The 20,099-nt window shown below is 31.5% G+C and overlaps 4 protein-coding genes and 1 pseudogene across 9 annotated transcripts; 2 read left to right on the top strand and 3 right to left on the bottom strand.

Annotated features, from left to right (window-relative positions):
• Positions 1-5,101: 5,101 nt before the first annotated feature.
• Positions 5,102-8,766, bottom strand: LOC111280876 (glyceraldehyde-3-phosphate dehydrogenase B, chloroplastic-like). The gene is made up of 9 exons (XM_022868771.2): positions 8,448-8,766; positions 8,252-8,365; positions 7,086-7,247; positions 6,821-6,988; positions 6,504-6,664; positions 6,334-6,395; positions 6,145-6,194; positions 5,593-5,999; positions 5,102-5,479 (listed from the first exon to the last, which is right to left on the bottom strand). The coding sequence occupies exons 1-9, from the start codon at positions 8,658-8,660 to the stop codon at positions 5,344-5,346; spliced, it is 1,473 nt and encodes a 490-aa protein (XP_022724506.2). The 5' UTR covers positions 8,661-8,766; the 3' UTR covers positions 5,102-5,343.
• Positions 8,767-9,581: 815 nt separating this feature from the next.
• On the bottom strand, positions 9,582-12,019 carry LOC111282159 (uncharacterized). Of its 5 annotated transcripts, XM_022870500.2 has the most exons (7): positions 11,956-12,019; positions 11,808-11,869; positions 10,721-10,853; positions 10,369-10,497; positions 10,184-10,256; positions 10,002-10,088; positions 9,582-9,857 (listed from the first exon to the last, which is right to left on the bottom strand). In XM_022870500.2, exons 2-7 carry the CDS (start codon positions 11,866-11,868, stop codon positions 9,723-9,725), a joined length of 618 nt encoding a protein of 205 aa, XP_022726235.2. In that variant the 5' UTR covers position 11,869; positions 11,956-12,019; the 3' UTR covers positions 9,582-9,722. The 5 variants fall into 5 exon arrangements, with proteins under 5 accessions (XP_022726235.2, XP_089614129.1, XP_089614131.1 ...); XM_089758003.1 differs by having other exon boundaries at positions 9,582-9,883; positions 11,808-11,972; XM_089758004.1 differs by having other exon boundaries at positions 9,753-9,890; positions 11,808-11,972.
• A 1,498-nt stretch (positions 12,020-13,517) lies between these two features.
• Positions 13,518-14,981, bottom strand: LOC111311288 (F-box protein At1g20360-like). The gene is made up of 2 exons (XM_022914391.2): positions 13,865-14,981; positions 13,518-13,627 (listed from the first exon to the last, which is right to left on the bottom strand). The coding sequence occupies exons 1-2, from the start codon at positions 14,979-14,981 to the stop codon at positions 13,518-13,520; spliced, it is 1,227 nt and encodes a 408-aa protein (XP_022770126.2).
• Positions 14,982-15,542: 561 nt separating this feature from the next.
• LOC111279616 (outer envelope pore protein 21, chloroplastic-like) lies at positions 15,543-18,034 on the top strand. The gene is made up of 5 exons (XM_022866943.2): positions 15,543-15,756; positions 16,447-16,521; positions 16,628-16,780; positions 17,072-17,170; positions 17,778-18,034. Exons 1-5 carry the CDS (start codon positions 15,664-15,666, stop codon positions 17,859-17,861), a joined length of 504 nt encoding a protein of 167 aa, XP_022722678.2. The 5' UTR covers positions 15,543-15,663; the 3' UTR covers positions 17,862-18,034.
• A 579-nt stretch (positions 18,035-18,613) lies between these two features.
• LOC111278853 (RING-H2 finger protein ATL80 pseudogene) lies at positions 18,614-19,534 on the top strand (annotated as a pseudogene). Its single transcript, XR_016340752.1, has one exon. The product of XR_016340752.1 is annotated as an RING-H2 finger protein ATL80 pseudogene (transcript).
• Positions 19,535-20,099: the final 565 nt, after the last annotated feature.

Genomic DNA, 20,099 nt, shown 5'->3' with positions numbered 1-20,099 from the left:
TGCTATTAATTTATGAAAGATTTGCTGTTAAGTTTAAATGATTTATCAATCATTGTTGGTGATTTACTATTAAGTTATTAATAATTTATTATAAATTTATAATTGATTTATTACTAATTTACTGATGATTTAATAAACAAATCAATGATTAACTAATTAATTACTAAATTATCACTTATTTACAATAAAGTTATTAGTAATTTAATATTACGTTATTAGTGATTTACTACTAAGTATCAATTTATTACTAAATTATTAATGATTTACTATTATATTTTTATATATTTATTATTATGTTATCATTGATTTACTATTTAATTTTTAATTATTTATCAATAAATTTATCACTAAATTATCTATGATTCACTATCAAGTTATTATTGTTTTATATTAAATTATACATGATTTACTATTAAGTTATCATTGATTTATTACTATGTTATCAATAATTAACTACTAATTTATCACTTATTTTTTATTAAGTTATTTTTTATTTAATATTATACTGTTATGCATTTAGAATTATATTATAATTGATTTATTGTTAAAGTATTCTACATTTATTATTGTATTATTATTGCTTCACTAAAAAGTTATTAACTATTAACTACTAAATTATCATTCATTTATTATTAAGTTATTACTAATTTACTACTAAGTTATTTATGATTATTACTAAGTTATATTGATTACTTTTAAATTTTCAATGATTAATTACTAAGGTATTAATTATCCACTACTATGTTATCACTGATTTATATATATTCAAAATGAAAATAATCATAATGTATGTTAGAAGATGTAATTCTTAATGTAAAGAAAGAAATAAGAAAATATTCTAGTGTAAATGACTTGAAAAATATGAGTAAATGCTTTTAATTTATTATTAGTAGTTTAACACGTAATAATAAATTAAAATCATAATTTTTTATACTAATTCAAGTATTAAAACTAAATTAAATAAATATATACAATATTCATTAAGTCAACATTTCTAAGATGTTCTTTAAATTTTTTAATTCATGATAAAATAGTACATATTAAGATAAACTTTATTAATGATTTGATTGAATTATTAGTATATATATTTTCATACTTGTTAGTGAAGTATAATTGTATAAAAAATATTAACAATTTTGAAGTATTCTGTCACTAATAGAAGTAATAAATTTTGCCTTATATTTCTATCACCAATTGTATATACAAGCTACAATTTTAAAAAATATTAAATTCACAATAATTACCTTTGCATTTTGCATTAAAATTTTCTTCTATTAAACAAAAAGATGAAGTATTTTTAATTATTACTTTATTATTGTTATCATCATTCCAAATGACTTTTTAATATTTTGATACCAATCAACTTCTCCATTTGAAAAGAATAAAGAATATTGTAAAGGGTCATAACAACTCAAACAATGTTTAACTTTATGTTATCATCCTTAATAAGTATGAACTATGATTTTTTTTCAAATGAAATGTTTGAATTGTTTTCCTCAACCCATATAACAACAACTTTATCAACAAATAAACGATCATAAACTCGTTGATCTAGATTAATATTTTTGTAATATAAATTTCAAATCTTTAAAAGAAGATTTATCTTTTAATCTCTGTAGGACTTGGATAAGGATTTTCTTCTTTAGTTATTACTAGTATCTTTATATTTTTGCACTTAAATTTTCATGGTGTTGTGTTTTTATTCTATTTTGAAATTTTATATCGATATCATAAAAATATAGCTAAAATAACATATATTAATTAACTAAAACTTAAAACAATCCAAAACTCAAATTGAGTATAAATAAAATTTTTATTGATTTTAAATTTTAATTTAATTAAAAACAATATAACACACATAATTATAAAAATGAAATGACTTGACTCGATTTCAATTGATTTTAAAAGTCAATAACTTAGTAGTTATTTAAAACTCAAAATAATTGAACATAACTAAAATCTGAATCGAAATAGTAACCTAACAAAAATCTAATATTTCTTATTCATCTTACCTAATAATTTAAAAATTCCTTATTTAGATTTTTTTTCATAATTTTTTAATGTCTTATTTTTTTATTTTTGTGGTTGAATTAGTTAATTAATTTTAAAAATATTTCTAAAATAAAATTACAATTATAAGTAATTGAGTATATGTTCTTTATTTGGATTTAAGGCATTTGAAGATAACTTCTTAAATAAAGAGAAACATGCACCAATTATTGAGTTAAATTTGCTCAGTTGCACAAGTGAATAATTAAGTATACTATAAATAGAACTAAATGATAAAACTTAACTCAACCTAATTGGTTGCTGATCCTAAGTTTAAAATCTAACTCGAAATTATGAAAATTTAAAATTTAAAATGATTTAAAATACTAAATATATAACTAAATAAAGATTTATCAAATGAATTTTACTGATGAATGCCTTTAAATCATTTTTAAGTTTAGTTAAATTATAATTTACAATAATATTTTCATATTAAATGTAATAGTGATAATTAATTCAATAAATTTTAATTCTTTTAAACAAATGTTACCTAATATGACAACTTTAAAAATTTTGATATAACAATGAGTATTTTTAAACTAACATAAAGGAGAAAATGAAAGAGTATACAATATTTTTTTTTTCAAATAAAAGAGTTTTATATTAATCCTAAAGGAATTTGAAACCAATATATTTGTATATTTGTCATTGAATATCATATAATACTAACCTTTCTTATTATATGAAAAGATGAAGTTAAGCATAACCAATCAATCTTTAGTCTCATTTTTTACTTAGGATAACCTTCTTTTATCATATGAACGTAATTGTACGTTCCATCAATTGAAAACTTAGATTTTCTTTTATTTAAAAAATTTTATTATACATAAATTTTTATTATATAAAAATATTAAAATACATAATTTTAAAAAATAAAATAAAATAATTCTTAATGTTGGTACTTATTATGTTTTATTAAGAAAATTTCAATTTTAAAAATAACAAACTTGTTATGTAATACCTATACAATTTATAATGGTTTCATTTTCAGCATTAATAAATAAATTTTCATGAATACATGTAATTTTGGTATAAAAACATTCAAAAGATAGTTTTAAAGAATTTTATCGCACTTTAAAAGAATTCATAAAAAATAATTAATTTTACTTGATAATTTTTTACTTAAAATAAATCACGTTAGGTCTTTCAACTGCTTGAATGATTAAGAAAAACGGCATTTGAATATAATTTAGAAAGATTAAATAATCTTAAGATATAAATTATCATATATAAGCATATTAAGTTAAAAGTTTAGAGAAAATTAAATTAACTATTGTTTCAATTAAGGTGAACAATTCTTATGATAATTTAATGAAACCCAATTTTAAGCTACAGATAGCTTATTATCTCTTGAATTATCTAATTTTATGGGTGAAAAGTTCAATTAAAGTTTTCAATGAATCACGTAGTACTAATTATTGGCCAAAATGGTGTAATTGATTTGCATTTGATTTAATATTAATTTTTATTCAGGAGAATAATAATTATAAAATTTTAAAGAAAAAAATACAAAAAAAAAATAATTATAAAAGTCATACTATAGTGTAAGAATGATATATTAAAAATTATTTCGAGGACTAAAAAGATTTAATTATATTATTAATGATCAAATAATTAACTCATAAAACATATAAATAATAAAATTATTATCATACATATATATAGTTAATATATTAAAATAAAAAATTGAAAGGCAAAAAAAAAAAAAAAACAAATATGCTTATATGACTTAATTATGATTATTTTTCATGAATTTATTTATCAATATAAACTGCATATATAATTATTTTTACAACAACTAAGAAAATAAATTTTATATAATTGTTTTATTCCTATGCACGTTAAGTTTTTATGTTATTTTATTTGTATTTTCATTTGATGTGAAAAATTATTTTACTTATGAAAAAAAGTTTAACAATAAAAGTAAAATCATTTAAATTAAAATTTATAAAAAAATTATTAATAGTATTTTAATCAATTACTTTTAATATTTTCGAAATTAAAGTTTTATTAAGAGTTTAATCAGTAACTTTAAGTATTTTTTTAGTTTAATTATAAAAAAATCTAATAATGAAAAATTCATTTAAATTAAATTTATAAAAAATTACTAAAAATATTTTGGTCAATCACTATTAACATTTAAAATTAAAATTTTAAAATTTTAAGTAATTTAATTTCTCATAAACTTTATTTTTAATTCTAGTTGATTTAAACTAAATTTAAATAAATTAATAAAAATTATATATTTAAAGATGATTATGTTAATTTAAAATTTTATAACGAGATTTAAGTCGATAACTATTAATAATTTTGAAGTTTACACTTTTATATATAATAAAATAAAATAAAATAAAAAATGATATCTATAATATATATTTATATATTTGTTGAGTTTACACATACAATCAATCATCTAGCTATTTGGATTATATTGCATCCATGCATTGCTATCCATCTTTATTTTTTTTTTAGTACTTGGGACCCGGGCTCTCTGTCTTCACTGAAAACTTTAAACACACAACTACTTACATTTTCTTCTCTACTCATTTCCACTATTAAATAGGTGCTTGGGTGGGCTTAACCCATTTCTATCGGATTTCTAACTCTGTCCATCACATCAGAACATCCTATACATATATTTCAAGGAATTTAAATAATGTATAATGCATAAAATTACAGATAAGATTATTGTCACTTTATAATATATTTAATTTATATATAAATTACAAAAAAATTAATTATATGCTTGAAATAAAATGACTCATCTTCTTAAAGTAAAAAAAAAATTATTTATAATTTATGAGATTAAACTTACATATTTTATTATATTTTTAAAAATTATACTAATAATTTAAATTATATAAACTTAAAAAAATAATTTCAATCAATAAATAAAATTATATAAACTTAAAAAAATAATTTCAATCAATAAATAAAATTATATAAACTTAAAATAAAATAATTTTATTTAATTAATTTTTATTTAAAATATTATTTTATTCTATTTTATTGTAATCTTATCCACCAACTAATCCCCACGAGTTTTAGAATGTCAAAGAAACCACGGGTGCAATCCATAGCTACAAGTTATTAAATCCAAAGATCATTGCAGCTTTTGATAGCTGCGTTGAAATGTTATCTCATCATTCTGTTCTGTTCATGTCACTCAGCTGTAATTACAAATGAGTTTTTCTGTTTTAGCTAGTTAACATGAACATTTAAAAACCTTGGCCACTATACCACCAGCTGGAAATTAAACAAATTAAGAAATGAAAAATGAAAAATTGTGACAATTTAAGCCTCGTAAACTTTGCATTCCTCGTCAGCTGGGTTTGTCTTACAGAAATCCTCCAAGGGGTCACCACTTCCCGCTGCAGGCATGCCAGGCCACTTACTTGCCACCAAGTTTGCCAAATCAACAACCCTTTGGCTGCAGATCACAAATAAAGAATCTCGTAGTCACAGCTATTTAGGTACAAAAGGAAAAAAGCTTGACCAATAACCATCATTTTCAATTACTTAGATTGCTTGTTTTAAGCTTACCTGTATCCCCATTCATTGTCATACCAGGCCACCACCTTGACCATGTCATCTCCCATGACCATGGTCAATGATGAGTCAATGGTGGAAGAAACATCAGAGCACCTAAAGTCCACTGAGACAAGAGGAACATCACACACGTCCAATACGCCCTTCAATGGCCCCTCAACTGCCTTTCTGAAGGCAGCGTTCACATCCTCAGCGCTAATACCCTTCTTCTCAACATTCACAACAAGGTCAACAACTGATACATTAGGTGTTGGCACACGAAGTGCAATGCCATTGAGCTTGCCCTTTAGCTGAGGAAGCACAAGAGAGACAGCCTTGGCAGCACCCGTGCTTGTTGGTACAATGTTCAATGCTGCGGCCCTGGCTCTTCTCAAGTCACGGTGTGAAGCATCCAAGAGCCTCTGGACAATCACAAGCCATAATTTTAGTTTTCTTATTTTCTGAATCAATTACTTTGACATTTAATCTATCATATAAAAACCTAATTGTTGAGAATGTGCAACTTCTGAGTTCATCAGTAGAGTGTTTGTTAACTTGTGTGATTACCTGGTCACCGGTGTAAGAATGGGTGGTTGTCATTGTACCCTTGACAATGCCTGCAAATTCGTTTTGGTATCAAAGAAAATAAGAAAATCTTGAACTGTGAGCGCAGGCAATTAACCTAAACAACTAAAACAAATTCGATCCCCAAATGTTTAAGCTGTGATATGGTATATGAATATGAATAATGCTTACCAAATTCTTCATCCATTACTTTCACGAAAGGAGCCAAGCAATTTGTGGTGCATGAGGCATTGCTGCAAGTACAAAACAGCAATCAAATCTAATCCACTAGATCAACAAAGAAATGGCAAATGATTATCCAGACTGCTTTATTAGCAGACAACACTTTATTCAGAACTGACCTTATGATGTTTGAGACCTCGTGGTCATAATCCCCTTCATTGACCCCAACAACATAAGTTGGAATGTCTGCACCTTTAGCCGGAGCGGTTATGATAACTTTTTTCGCACCAGCTTGTATGTGCTTTCCAGCTCCAGGGCCATCTACAAAGACTCCTGTTCCCTGTCAAAAGCATGTCAAATTATTCAATTGTCTTTAATACTCTTAGAAAAGTGGTACACAGGAAAGCTATAAATTGTTTGGTATATCCATGCTTTGAAATTCTTTATGGTCACGATACCAATCTTTCCCTGGAGGCCAAAGCCAAAACCAACCTACCTCGATAACAATGTCAATGCCAAGTTCCGCCCAAGGAAGCTTGAGAGGGTCCCTGTTAGAGACTACCTTGATGGGCCTACCGTCCACACTGATAGTTTCATTATCAACTATTTTCACCTCAGCTTTGAAAGTTCCCAGCATTGAATCATATTTCAGCAAGTGTGAAGCCTGTTTTTGTATTTTATATATATCCTGGTTAGTAAATGAAACTAACCAAAACTCATAGGTTGACCCTTAAAAAACATGGCAAGTTTCAGTAACTTACATTCTTTACACCACCACTGTCATTAACAACAACTACGTCTAGCGGTGAGTTCTCCCTGCCATGCCAGCATCGGAGGAAGTTCCTCCCTATGCGTCCGAATCCATTGATTGCAACCTTCAGTTTGGCAACTATTTCCCCCCTAAGAGGAGTTGATCCTACAGTCTAAATTTCAAAACAGTTCAAGTTCAGTACCATATAGTCATTAGGAAATGATGAGCTTTGCAAAAAAACTATATATATATATATATATATATATATGAGAGAGAGAGAGAGAGAGAGAGAGAGATCATTTTAGTTTTTTCTGTTGGTTATCTAATGCTGAACTACATAAACCTAGCTTATTGCTGAAAGTGGGTAAAACTCTTTCCATTTTATGTGGCCTATTATGAAGCCCAGGAAACCTGATGATTTGGAGAAAGAATTAACTTGGCAGATTACTTGGTGAAGCATCAGTGCGTAACAACTTCAAACTTGGCCATATCAAACTTTAAGCACAGTAAGACCACCAAGAGCTGGCCTATGGACCCATAAATCCATAATTTTTGCTCCAGAAGGTTTAATGTTATTCAATGAAACATTCATTTGCTGAACTACATAACCAAGCTTATTGCTGAAAGTGGGTAAAACTTTTTCCATTTTATGTGGCCTATTCTGAAGCCCAGGAAACCAGATGATTTGGAGAAAGAATTAACTTGGCAGATTACTTGGTGAAGCATCAGTACGTAACAACTTCAAACTTGGCCATATCAAAGTTTAAGCACAGTAAGACTACCAAGAGCTAGCCTATGGACCCATAAATCCATAATTTTTGCTCCAGAACGTTTAACGTTATTCAATGAAACATTCATTTGCTGAATTGCTGAAAGTGGGTAAAACTTTTTCCATTTTATGTGGCCTATTCTGAAGCCCAGGAAATTGGTGAAGCATCAGTACGTAACAACTTCAAACTTGGCCATATCAAAGTTTAAGCACCGTAAGACTACCAAGAGCTGGCCTATGGACCCATAAATCCATAATTTTTGATCCATAACGTTTAATGTTATTCAATGAAACATTGATTTGCTGACGAAAAAGTAAAACTACAAGCGATCTTATCTCTACAGATGAATTTATATATTTACAACTACCAAAAAACTCAAAAAAGAAATGGTGAACAGTGACTGAACCTTAGGAGCAAGTTGGGTAGCCACCACATCGAAAAAGGATGCTTCTCTAACATTCTTGGCAAAGGTCACGAATGAGCTGGATCGAAGCCCAGAGAATTCAGCAACTTCCAGTCTCTGCACAACAAAGCTGAAATGAATATCCCAGAAGCAAAAGAGCAACAAAACTACATGCCAACACCTGAAGAAAGAGAGGGACCTTGGAGGAGCATTGAGTGGGGAAAGAGTGAGTGCTCTTAGATGGAAGCCTGGTGCTGGCAGGAATTCTTGAAGGAGCTAGAGCTGCGTGAGTGGCCATGGCTATTGGCTGCAAGTAAAATCGAAAGATCAACTTCCTCTGGATTATTTGTACAGCTGAAATTGGTGTTTCAGTTAATATATTTAGTATTATTCTTAAAATACATATTAGCATACAAATTATGGTTGAGAGTGAGTTAAAGAAATGTGTGGTGAATATGGTGTACGCAGAAATATGTGATAAGATTGTGTCCGAGAACTCATCTCATGATTTGAGCCACAGCTCCTTCATCCGTTCTTATTTTTCCTAAAGTACCCTTGCACTGTATTCAGAATGCTTAAGTATAATATTAAAATCACCACAAACAAATTGTGGGAAATAAAAAATCTACTTCATCTACGTATCGGACGTAGTCACTGTGTTCTGAACGTAACTTGTTGCTTTTAAATGGTCAAGAGAGAAAGGCCGGCCTCAGGCTCAATGGGACCAGTACACCAGATTTTTACAAGCAAGTTTTCTGGCTACGAGGAGTTCATTTTGGATGGTGGTGAAGGTTCAGAGGAAATTAAATATCTATGTCATTTCACGTTTCTAGGATATAGTCAAATATGTTGAGGCTAATAATAAGACGAATGAAACGCAGCATCCAACTTCTTACCTTGCAGAACTAGGCAACCCCATTCCTTTATGATACACATGAGAAAGAGGAACATTCTATTTCCAAACAAAAGAGATTGGTCTCAAATGATAGGGGTGAAGAGCCAGCGGCATTGTACTAAGATGGAACAGGGCAAATTCATTCATTTAGTCACTTCATGAGTGAATTTTACGTCAAAATTTTCCTCTGCCTCAAATGTCCATTTCAGTGTACCCAATGCATAATTTCTCCCCAACACCAAACGATGCATCAATTACAGGAGATATTCATAAAGAAGATATTTATTTGAAGTAAGATTGTTCCAAGTAGCAAATTAAGTTTTAGGAAACCAATTTCTAAAACTAGGAAGCACCTCAAATGTTACTCTTTTAAAACTTGGGGCAAACCTTGACCATCTTTACCTTCATGTATGGCAAAATTGCCAGCATTCATGTATATGGGCAACAACAACCACATATTCAAAAGAACAAGTTACACTGTTTGCCGTGAAAACAAGAAAATTATAATAAATATTCACCTATTATTTCTTAACATGGATAACAAGACCAGTTAAACCACAATGTGAATCGCAAGGCAATTCATATGGCAGCTTCAATTTCATCAGTGTTCATAGCAACTCCATTTGGGGCATCCTCAGATCGAAGCTGAGCAGAAACATCATCAATGGCAGAGTTCAACTGAGCAATCTTCTCAGTCAGTATCTTCCGTGTTTTCTGTGGAACAAATGCCATTTATTCACCTATATACTTTAAAGTACACATGTTTATTACATAGATGCTTTAACTTCAAAGCACACAATATTCAGGCCATTTCATATTCCTTAAGGGGCAATAATTCTCAACAAACTTCGTGCTCACCTCCAAAGCTTTTTCCTCATCATATATGAATTTAGGTAGCCTCTTCATAAGATCCTTCCTATCGACTCCCGCTAGTGCCTTGCTGATCTATAGAGGGCAAACAGGAGAAGAATTTCACTCACCCAAATTGACCATCATATAAGTCATGCAGAAGAATAATAAAGAAATACATATAGCCATACCAATAATAGTTCCCACGTTTCTGGACTGTAGGTTTTAATCATCCAAAAGGGAAAAATCAGGAAAGATATATTTCTGGAACAATGGATGTAAAGTGTAACCAGTAACTCATTGATAAATATATGGGGGGCCTTTTTAGTTGATCAAATAACAAATATACATAATGGTGAAAGGAGATATTTAGTACAATTTTGCATCCATTTGCAAATCCAACATCACCTGAGGAGCAAATACACATCCAAGTGCACCAACCAGTAGTCCTCCCAAAACAAAACCTCCAACAAAGATGCTTGCACTGCTTAGCCTTTCACCATCACTGAAAGAACACAAAAGGCAGAGTGTTTCCATTATGCCTTAGGTAATATTAAATGTTAATGTCCCCTACAGAAGATCCAAAAACAACTCAAAAGAGGGAACTGGAATACACACACATACACAAAAAACTTAAGCATTTAGTTGACAATGCTTTTCTCAGTAGCTCCCAGATACACAAGTGATATAATGCATTCTTACGCTCCAAATTCTGTCAAAACTGATACCTGTACAAAGCTTGAACCATCAGTGGCCTGCTAGATGTAGAAAGATGGAGTTTCCCTAAACGATTAGAATTGAATGACAAGTTGGTGGGGCTGGCACTCCCAAAGCTTTGATCTGCTGGCTTTAGATGAGAGCCTAGCAAAACAAATTTGGCAGAGAAGGTAATGAACAATCTTTCAAAACTTCTAAAACCAAAAAGATGGTTCACTTGCAAATGTACAAAACACGGCCTTGGCGTAGACATGTAATAGAAAATGGAATTAAAGCAAATCCTATTGGCATCTCCCTTTCGTCTTTAGCTGACAGCACTTGCAGTCAATTGTTTCCCTCAGGTTTAATGACATGCCAAACTATATATATATATATATATATATATATGCTAATTAGAAATATAAGAAATTGAATCACAAACAACTTTTATTGATATAGGTGGCAATCTAAAGTTGCCCTCATTGAAGAGGTTTTGAGAACAAAAGCTACTCTGATAAAGTAAAATGGACAATCACAATATGATTTAAGAAAAAAAATTGCGTAGGTTTGGTGAAACAATCTGAAAGAAAAAGATTAACGAATACAACTTATTGCAGGCCCTGATTAACCTTATTATTAACAAAATCTCAAGCTTTCACAGACAAGCAAGACCATCATTACTCGAGGCATTTCAACCGCAAAAGAATCTGCAGCACTATATTGCAATTAGCCAATTACTTTAGAACGGACAGCCTTGGAGGACGCCGCAATTATCCCATGACCCATCGACAGTTTCAATATTATGAATCAAAGTCCACGGAAACAGAGAATATGGGTTGTATTTCTTTTTTTTTTTTTTTAAACTCCATTAATACCCTTTTCACAGAATAAAAAATGAAAAAAAAAAAAGTAGAGTTTAGGGCAGACAACATAAAGGCCAGTGTAGGTACATGAAATAGTATTAAATTCGCCAAGTCAATTGCTGCTAAAAGATTTTAGCTACTGCAATAAATCCCTTGGCTTGAGCAAGAAAAAGAGGAGATTATGATGCATTGGAAGTTGAATCGTATTCCATAAAAAAAAAAATGTAAAATAGCGAGAGATGAAGAAGGTTATTACCAGAAGACAGGTGGAGTGGAAGATTTGTGGGTAAAACCAAAGAATTAGAAAGGATAGTCATTCTGTGAAAGTGGAAAATACAAACAAAAGTGAGAGAAATGCAAGAAAAAGAAACAAGGCAGGCAGTTGAGAGTTGAGTTTGACGAACATAAATTAAACAGGGAAACAAACAAGTAAGCTAGTTAAGAGTTCGATGAGATCTATGCTAGACAACGAAAATTTATTCATGCTTTCCATGCCCTTCATTTATGCCTCCTCCCCTTGTTGGCCCTGGCCCTAACAGTCCCGGCCCAATTTATTCTGACTACCATCTTTTTTTTTCCATACAATATATATATATATATATATGTATATATATATATATATACATACCTAATTCTTTCTTTCCTCCTTTTTTTTTTTTTATTATTTAAAAAAGGCCATTATATGTGAATTCTATGCCCGAGAAAAACTAGATTAAATTTGTCAAATTTATTTTATTAAAATTGATTAAATAAAATTTATATATTAAAAGCCTTGTTACATATATAAATTAAGAATGTAAAATTTATAAATTTTTTAATAAATTTTTGTGTATTTTAAATAATTAATTTTATTAAAAATATTGATAAATTTTTTATAATTGAATAATTACTTATAAAATTTGAATTAAAAAATTATTTTAAATAATTTTTATAAATTATTAATTTTTATTAATTTAAATTAAAATTTTTATTAAATTATTTTTAATAAAAAAATTTACAAATTTCATTTAAGTCTAATATTTTTTTAAAGCTTAAAAAATATACGGTATGCTTTATTATTGAAAAAAAAAAAATAAAAATATTAATAAGTGATTGGTTCAATTGGTTAAAGTATTTTATTTTTTTACGAAAAAATCTTATGTTTGAGTTTTACCTTTAATAATTTATTAGGAATATCACGAATATATAATTTACAATCACTTATTTTAAATTATAAAACATATTATTTTGACATAAAAGACTGATAAATGTATCTAACTTGAATTTTTTGTAAAAGAAAAAAAATTTGCAGAGTTTCCCAAGAAAAACATATAGCATTAAAATCTATTTTGCAAGCTGCAAAGAGTGAATTTTGACTTAAACCTCAGATATTTGTGGGTATTGAGAAGCAAAAGCTTCCTAGTCCTAAAGAGTGTTCTGTAAATGTATGTATGCTTCCAGTTTCCCAGAGGTCTAGTTGAAATACATTACTGCTAGTGTTTCGCTTGTCTAAGAATGAATGAAAACCTTGGTTGCCATGGGTTTTGCCCTAACATTTTTTCTCAAATGATTACAGGCCCTCCGCACATGCTGTTTCTTTTCTTGCCACTGTGCCAGCTACCTATCTTTGTTCCTAGTGATTCTCAACAAAAGCAATTTTCATCTAGGTTGCCAAGGCCCTTTGAGTACCAAAATAACGGACAGTAATTTGGTTTTTGAAATAGCTCCTGTTAGAAGTTCATATTTTCATTTAATTTGGATTACTTTCCTGTGCTGCTTGTGGATATCTGCTGCAGGTTTTAGGTTCCAAACGTGTATGCAATTTAGTTGTCAATTCAGAGCAGTTTTTTTCCTTCTTTCTTTCTTTGAAGCAAACTGAAACGATTAGCTTTACAATTTCAAACAATTACTTGGGCAAGGGGAATGACCTCGTTATCCAGAGGGTTTTACCCCTTGTCTTTACCATCTTATTGCAGGAATGACAGTTTCATTTAACCACTGTTTGCTTTTTGATAATAACAATCAGAAGCTGTAACTCTGACTCAAGCGGAGCAGTATTTCTATATATATTGTTTTGTATCTCGTTTGTTTCAGAAACTAGCATTGAAGATACGAGATATTATTGACCAAAAAATGAAAAGATTGGAGATATATTATATAGTACTCTAAAGAAGGGGGAAAAAGTGGAGAATTCTAAGAAACAAAACATAAAATTAATTTTCTAGATAATGCATATGCATATTCTGCTTCTCATGGTCCTGTATATATTGTTTTCCTCCTCTTGGTCTGCTTTTCTCGCCTGGAATTTGGAGATTTTGCAACTTCAACTTGTACTGAGATAATTAATAGAGTGATCGGCAGTTGATAAAGTAGTACTCATTTCGACTATGGTAGGAATGAAGGGAATGTAAACGTCCTCATTCTCGTCATCATCATCATCATCATCATAACTTGCCTCAATCTTCTTCCACTTATTTGATTTTACGTTATACATAGAGATCACACTTCCCCTGTCCCTTCCCCTAAATACAACCCATTCACCGTCAAAGAATATGACGTATAAATCTTTCCTCGATGATAAAGATGGTATGTGGATTCTAACGCAACCCCACTTGCAGTTATCATAATCGTGGAGGACCCAAACAACAAATTCTGACCTTGAAAGATAAACCACAGAGACCAACCCTTTGGCAAGCCCGAACCATGGCTTCCTATTTTGGTACTCAATCATTTTGAGTCTCAGTGTATGAGGCATGGGAATAATTCGTGCGTCTTCTGTCTTTACATTGAAGGCAACAATGTCGCCACACTCCCTAATCCAGTGAAGAATTCCATCCAAGTACACAGCTTCAGTTTGGTAGGTTTGACCTGATAGACACCTCAGTCTTGACTTGGACATTTTCCATGAATTGAGACTGGATGAGAATATCTCAAACCCATACACTTGATTCCCTCGTATTAAGTCTAGATCAATAACAAAAATATGAACTACCTTGTAGTCATGCCAGGAGAAAAGAATGGGATCATAAGCCAGACCAAGATTGTGTTTATTGTGGCTTAGAGGATAATTATTATATCCTTTTGGCCTCAGTATAAGCTGAAACTTTTTGGTAGTGGGATTAAAAACAGTGAAGAACTGGGGTGTTTGAGAGGGAACGTGAAGAAAAAGGCCATTGCAAGAAGCTTCAATGGAAGGGAAAGCCGAGAAATAGTTGGGTTTTTGTTGAGAATAGAGAGGGATGTAGATGACATTTCCAGGATTAGAATGCGGGAAGCAAAACAAACCATGTGGCTTTGAAGGATCTCTGATAGCATGATCGGCTACGAAGCCTGGATTGGAGATTATCTGATTACACTCTTTGTTTACGCATTTGAATCGAACTAGAGATTCAATAGGCAAGCATAAAAAAATGTTTGGAATGAGATCACGAATTCCAACTTCGTTATGCATAGTGAAAGTAGTAGGATATTGAATGAGGTTGATTGTTGATTGTTGATTTTAATTCTAATGCTTTTATCATATGCAAAACTATACATATTGAATGAGACTTCCTTTTGCGCTATAACTCTCTTCATATTAAAACTCTTAATAAATAAATTCAATGGATCATAATTGATTAAAACCTATCTCAACAAAATCTATACAATTCTATTAAATTTATTTTGTAATACCTGATTAATTAGCTAGTTAATAAAGACAAAGCTTCTTAATTTGTTGATAAACAACTCCTCTTGATTGGCTATCTATTTGTTTAATTAATTAAAAATATATCTTGAATTTGGACTTAAAAAAAAATTTTTTTGACTAAGAACCCTCTACACTTTGCCTTTAACGAAGACCAACTTTTGTCTTATTAACCAAACTTTTGAAATTTATCCAAAAAAAAAAAAAAAAAAAGATGTATTATTTATCGATATATAGATAAGTGTTTCAAACTGATAGATGAACGGGCAGGGTAGCGTTTATAAAAATTAGTTTAGGGCTTATAACATACATCCACCCCAAGCATTTCATTTTAGCCCACAACAAATCTTATGCATTGGTCTGGCTCTCCTCTTTGGGGCTTAGTATAATATACTAAAGCAATCGGGTTTAGCCTTGGCTTTCCACACTATAATCTGGAAACACAGAAATGGAGACTTCGTTGAGATACAGTGGAGATTCCAAAGCTCTAAGAATCCACGCCAAGGAGAAGTTCTCCATCGATTCCAAAACCCATTTGCAGGTATTTTTCTCAAAGCCTTCTGCTTTTCAACTTTGTTTGCTCTTTCAATTTTTCTCCTCCTTTCTATTCCTGAGATGTAGGATTTCATTTCTGGACTTAGATTATTAAAGTTGAAAACTTCACCGTTTCTTTCCAGCTTTTTTTTTTTTTTGGTATCATTTCGTTGTGTTATGTTCTTTTCTATGTGCTTGCTTAACTTGGCCAGACTGTTAATGCCTTTAATTGCGTATCAAAGTGCTAGAATTCCTGCATTTTCCATAGAAAATCCATGACACAGCGTGCAAAATTTGAACAATTTGGACAGCTCAAATTTGAGATTTGAGCTTGAATGCAAGACATTCCAAATACCCAAAAAGGTTTTTTATTTTTTTTAATTTTTAAGTGACCCCATGCTTTTGTCGTTAATGCCTTTAATTGGGTATCAAAGTGCTAGAATTCCTGCATTTTCTGTAGAAAATCCATCACACAGCGTGCAAAATTTGAACAATTTGGGCAGCTCAAATTTGAAATTTGAGCTTGAATGCAAGACGTTCCAAATACCCAAAAAGGTTTTCTTTTTTTTTTTTTTTAATTGACCCCATGCTTTTGTTGTTATTACAGGAGAATTGTACATATATGCATCTTGAATCCATTTTCTTTTAGCAATCTTTATGTCGTAATTGGTTTCTTACTTCTGTATCTATACATTAGGTTTATGGCGAGCTAGACACCAGAACTGGAGCCCCGAGTAACTTTTGTGCAATGATAAGGCACTTCTATCCTGATGTATGTTGTCCCCTATAGCTATGCTCTTGTTTTAAGAACATTCTCATGAAAGCTTCAGCTTTTCTTTTCCAATTTTATTGTTAACCTGGCTGATAATTTTCTCTAGTTACATACAAGCCTTGGTGTAGGATTGCGCTATGATAAGTGTGATAAGGTGCAGTACACGTTGCGAGGAAAAAGGTCTTTTCTTGTAACCAACAATGGTTTGGTAAATTTCGTTGTCAAGGGAAGATACGATGTTGACCAAGAATTCGAGGGGGTCGGTGCTGACTTTAAGCTTTCAAGCGTTTCTTTTTAAATGCACTTGATATTTGAAGAATCATTCTGCTAATATTTGGTTTATATGATTCATCTTTCCTCAAAAAGTCAAATTTGAATGATGCTCATGCGTACATTTTACACACTTCTTCCTTTTTTTTTTTCTTTTGGTTGGAATGATGCCATCTATCCAGCTCCCTATAATCTAGTGATTCTTGGGGGAGAAAAATTCGGTTAGTTATATATAGTTCTCGCTTTCCTTTGCTAATAGTTTATGCCACTACCATGACAGAGGAAGTCAGAAGGAGCTGCTGAATTTACCTCTAGCATAATCAATTTCCAGAGAGACCAAGATGTTAGATTCAAACTTGGCTATGAAGTATCTGAGAAGGTAATTCCTTTTTATAAAAACGGTACTTAAACATGTACTTAAACGGTCTTTGGAAAAAAAAATGCATTAAATCTTGGTTCAATCTATTATTGCTGTTCTGTCTTTTGATCAATTTGAACATTATTTAAAATTGAGCAAGTTTCAGCTTGTTTTAGAGAGAGCCTTTAGAATGCATTAGTCTTAGTTCTGGGATTTTGCTTGCATATTTATTTCCAAGTAATGTTTGTAGTGGGGAACATCTGATTTTCAATTTCTATGTGCTACTGAACTTTGATTTTTGGAACATCTTAGTATCACACCCAAATGCAACCTTTTAGAGCATTTGGAATCCTAGTACACCGTGTAACCCATTTATCTTTGAATTCTCTAAGATTAATATTAGTGAATTCTTTTAACGTGAAGATATTTATTGACAATTTGTGTGCTACCAAAATTACTAATTTTGATGTGGAATCCATTCAAATCCAATTTGAGTAACAAGAGTCAATTTTTGCTTCTGTACTCGAATATTTTCCTACTCCTAGTAACCTATGCCTTGTATTAACTTCTGAAATTCCTTCGTTTATCCTCTCCTCTATTCTTTCTTTGGTGAAAATTCCTCTTTCAGGTTCCATATCTGCAGATTAGGGAAAATAATTGGACCCTCGATGTTGACATGAAGGGCAGATGGAACATAAGATTCGATTTGTAAGAAGATATAAGATTGACCTCATTTGGTGGTGAGATATGTGGGTGCCAAAAGCATTTATAATGTTCATTTCATTTCTGATGGATTGGACAGACAGCTGTGTTGTGCTGATTGGTAAAAACCCAATGTCATTGGTCATTAAAATGTATAATGTGGGTTTCATTTTCTTCTTCCAATCAAATCTTTCAGGCTTGCCAAAACGATTGAATGGTTGTAGACTTTAACAGCTGCAGGGACGCGTCCAAAATGACTGAGTAGATTTTAAGCTGGATCCATTTCTCTTGTGACTAAATTCGAAAGTGGGAAAGGGGCACATTTTGGGGATAAAAAAAGAAAAGTATCAACATTTATAAATGATACAAAACTTGTTTGTTTTGATAGACATGGGAATTTTTAACACAAAGGCAAGCTACATTCATACTGCTAGCTAGTATATACGAGCTTGATGGACATAAATTCAGCGAAATACCAAAAATCTTTCTTGAATGATTCACATAAATCCGAATTTTCAATTTCAAATTTTAAAGTGTATTATTGGAGGTATAAAATATTTTTCAAAGCAAAACAAAAAATAAATAAATAAACTAACGGGAAAAGAAGGTGTTTCAAACGAATTTCACAATTACAACTACAATTTACAGGGATGATTGATGAAACAGAAGCCAGGGGTAAAGATGAATGTGGACCAAAATCTGGGGTCATTGACGGAAGGTGAACAAAAACAGGTGGGTCACAAATTTAGTATTTAGTATTTAGTAGTAGTAGGGGTAACTAACGGATAAATTAAATTAAACCCAGAAGATTTACTATAAATAAAACCCCAATCCAATCTCATTACCTTGACGGAAACGTTACAAGTAACTTCTCTTTCTCCATCCCTCTCTTCACATGAGTCGTCCTTTCAGGCTCCTAGCGGCCGCCAACTCCCCGGCCACTAGCCAGCCGCCGCCTGAACAAGCTGCAACCGTCGACTCCGACTTGGTCGTTATCTTTGCAGCTCTCATCTGCGCCCTTATTTGCGTGCTCGGCCTCATCGCTGTCGCACGCTGCGCCTGGCTTCGCCGTCTCTCCGGTGGCTCTGCTTCTTCATCCCGTACTACGCCTCCTGCCAACAAAGGCCTTAAGAAGAAGATCCTCAAGTTCCTTCCCAAGGCCACCTTCTCTGATGAATTCTCTGCGAAATTCTCCGATTGCGCGATTTGCCTGACAGAGTTCGTGGTAGGGGATGAAATCCGGGTACTGCCGCAGTGCGGCCATGGCTTCCACGTCCCCTGCATCGACACGTGGCTGGGGTCCCATTCTTCCTGCCCCTCCTGCCGCCAGATTTTTGTGGTTGACAGGTGCCTCAAGTGTGGGGTTTTACCCTGTCCGAGGGCTTCAACCTCTGGAACTGAGACTGAGGCCAGATTGAAGGAGCGTGAAGTTGATGTCAATAGGTTCTTGCCCTAGCCAGCCTCTGTCTCAGGGTTCCTCAAAATTTTTTTTGTCTTTTCAAAGTTAATAGATTTGATTAGCTAATTACCTCCTCCAATTATTAATAGGATCTAGGTTTGGATTTATTGGAATTTCTGTGTAGTAGTATTTCATTTGGTGAATTGTAAATAATGTAAAGTTGAAGTGTAACTATATGTATCATGTATGTTAAATATATATATATATATATATATAGGCAGAAATCAGAATGTCAGATTCCAGTAAGAACAACGTCTTGATTACCCAAACAAACAAATAAACAAAAAAAATGGTTCATGAATGAAAATTGAGCAACTTCTTTGTGTTTCCTTCCATTTGTCAAGTCAAGACTTTTCTGGAACTACAAATTCAGGTGCATGCACCTGAATCATAACCCCGACCAACAGCTTGCATGGTAATTTTCTTAATTTGTCTTTTTTTCCTATCCGGACTTTGCTCTGCTTCTTCGCTTTTCCTTTCTTTTGTTTGGAGCAAGTCTGGTTATTCGCTTTTAGCCGAAGAAAATGATTCATTTGGGTTCATGAATTTCTTATGCTGTGGTCTTTTCAGGATAAAGCGTATTTTGTTCCATGTTGTTTCTTCTTTACTACTTCAATTATGTGCATCTCCAATTCTCAATGGGAGAGGGGCAGCTTTATGTTTTTCGTTTGAAATTTTACCTGAATTAACTATAACTACGTAGTGGAAATGAAGAAAATAAATAAATAAATAAATAAATAAAACACAAAATGGGCCATGGAATCGGTGAAAAGAAATGGGACCTGGAGG

Source organism: Durio zibethinus, chromosome 3 (assembly GCF_047325235.1).
Source record: "Durio zibethinus cultivar Kanyao isolate XHJ-2024 chromosome 3, ASM4732523v1, whole genome shotgun sequence".
Taxonomy (NCBI): Eukaryota; Viridiplantae; Streptophyta; class Magnoliopsida; order Malvales; family Malvaceae; genus Durio; species Durio zibethinus.
This window is presented reverse-complemented; position numbering and strand designations above follow the sequence as displayed.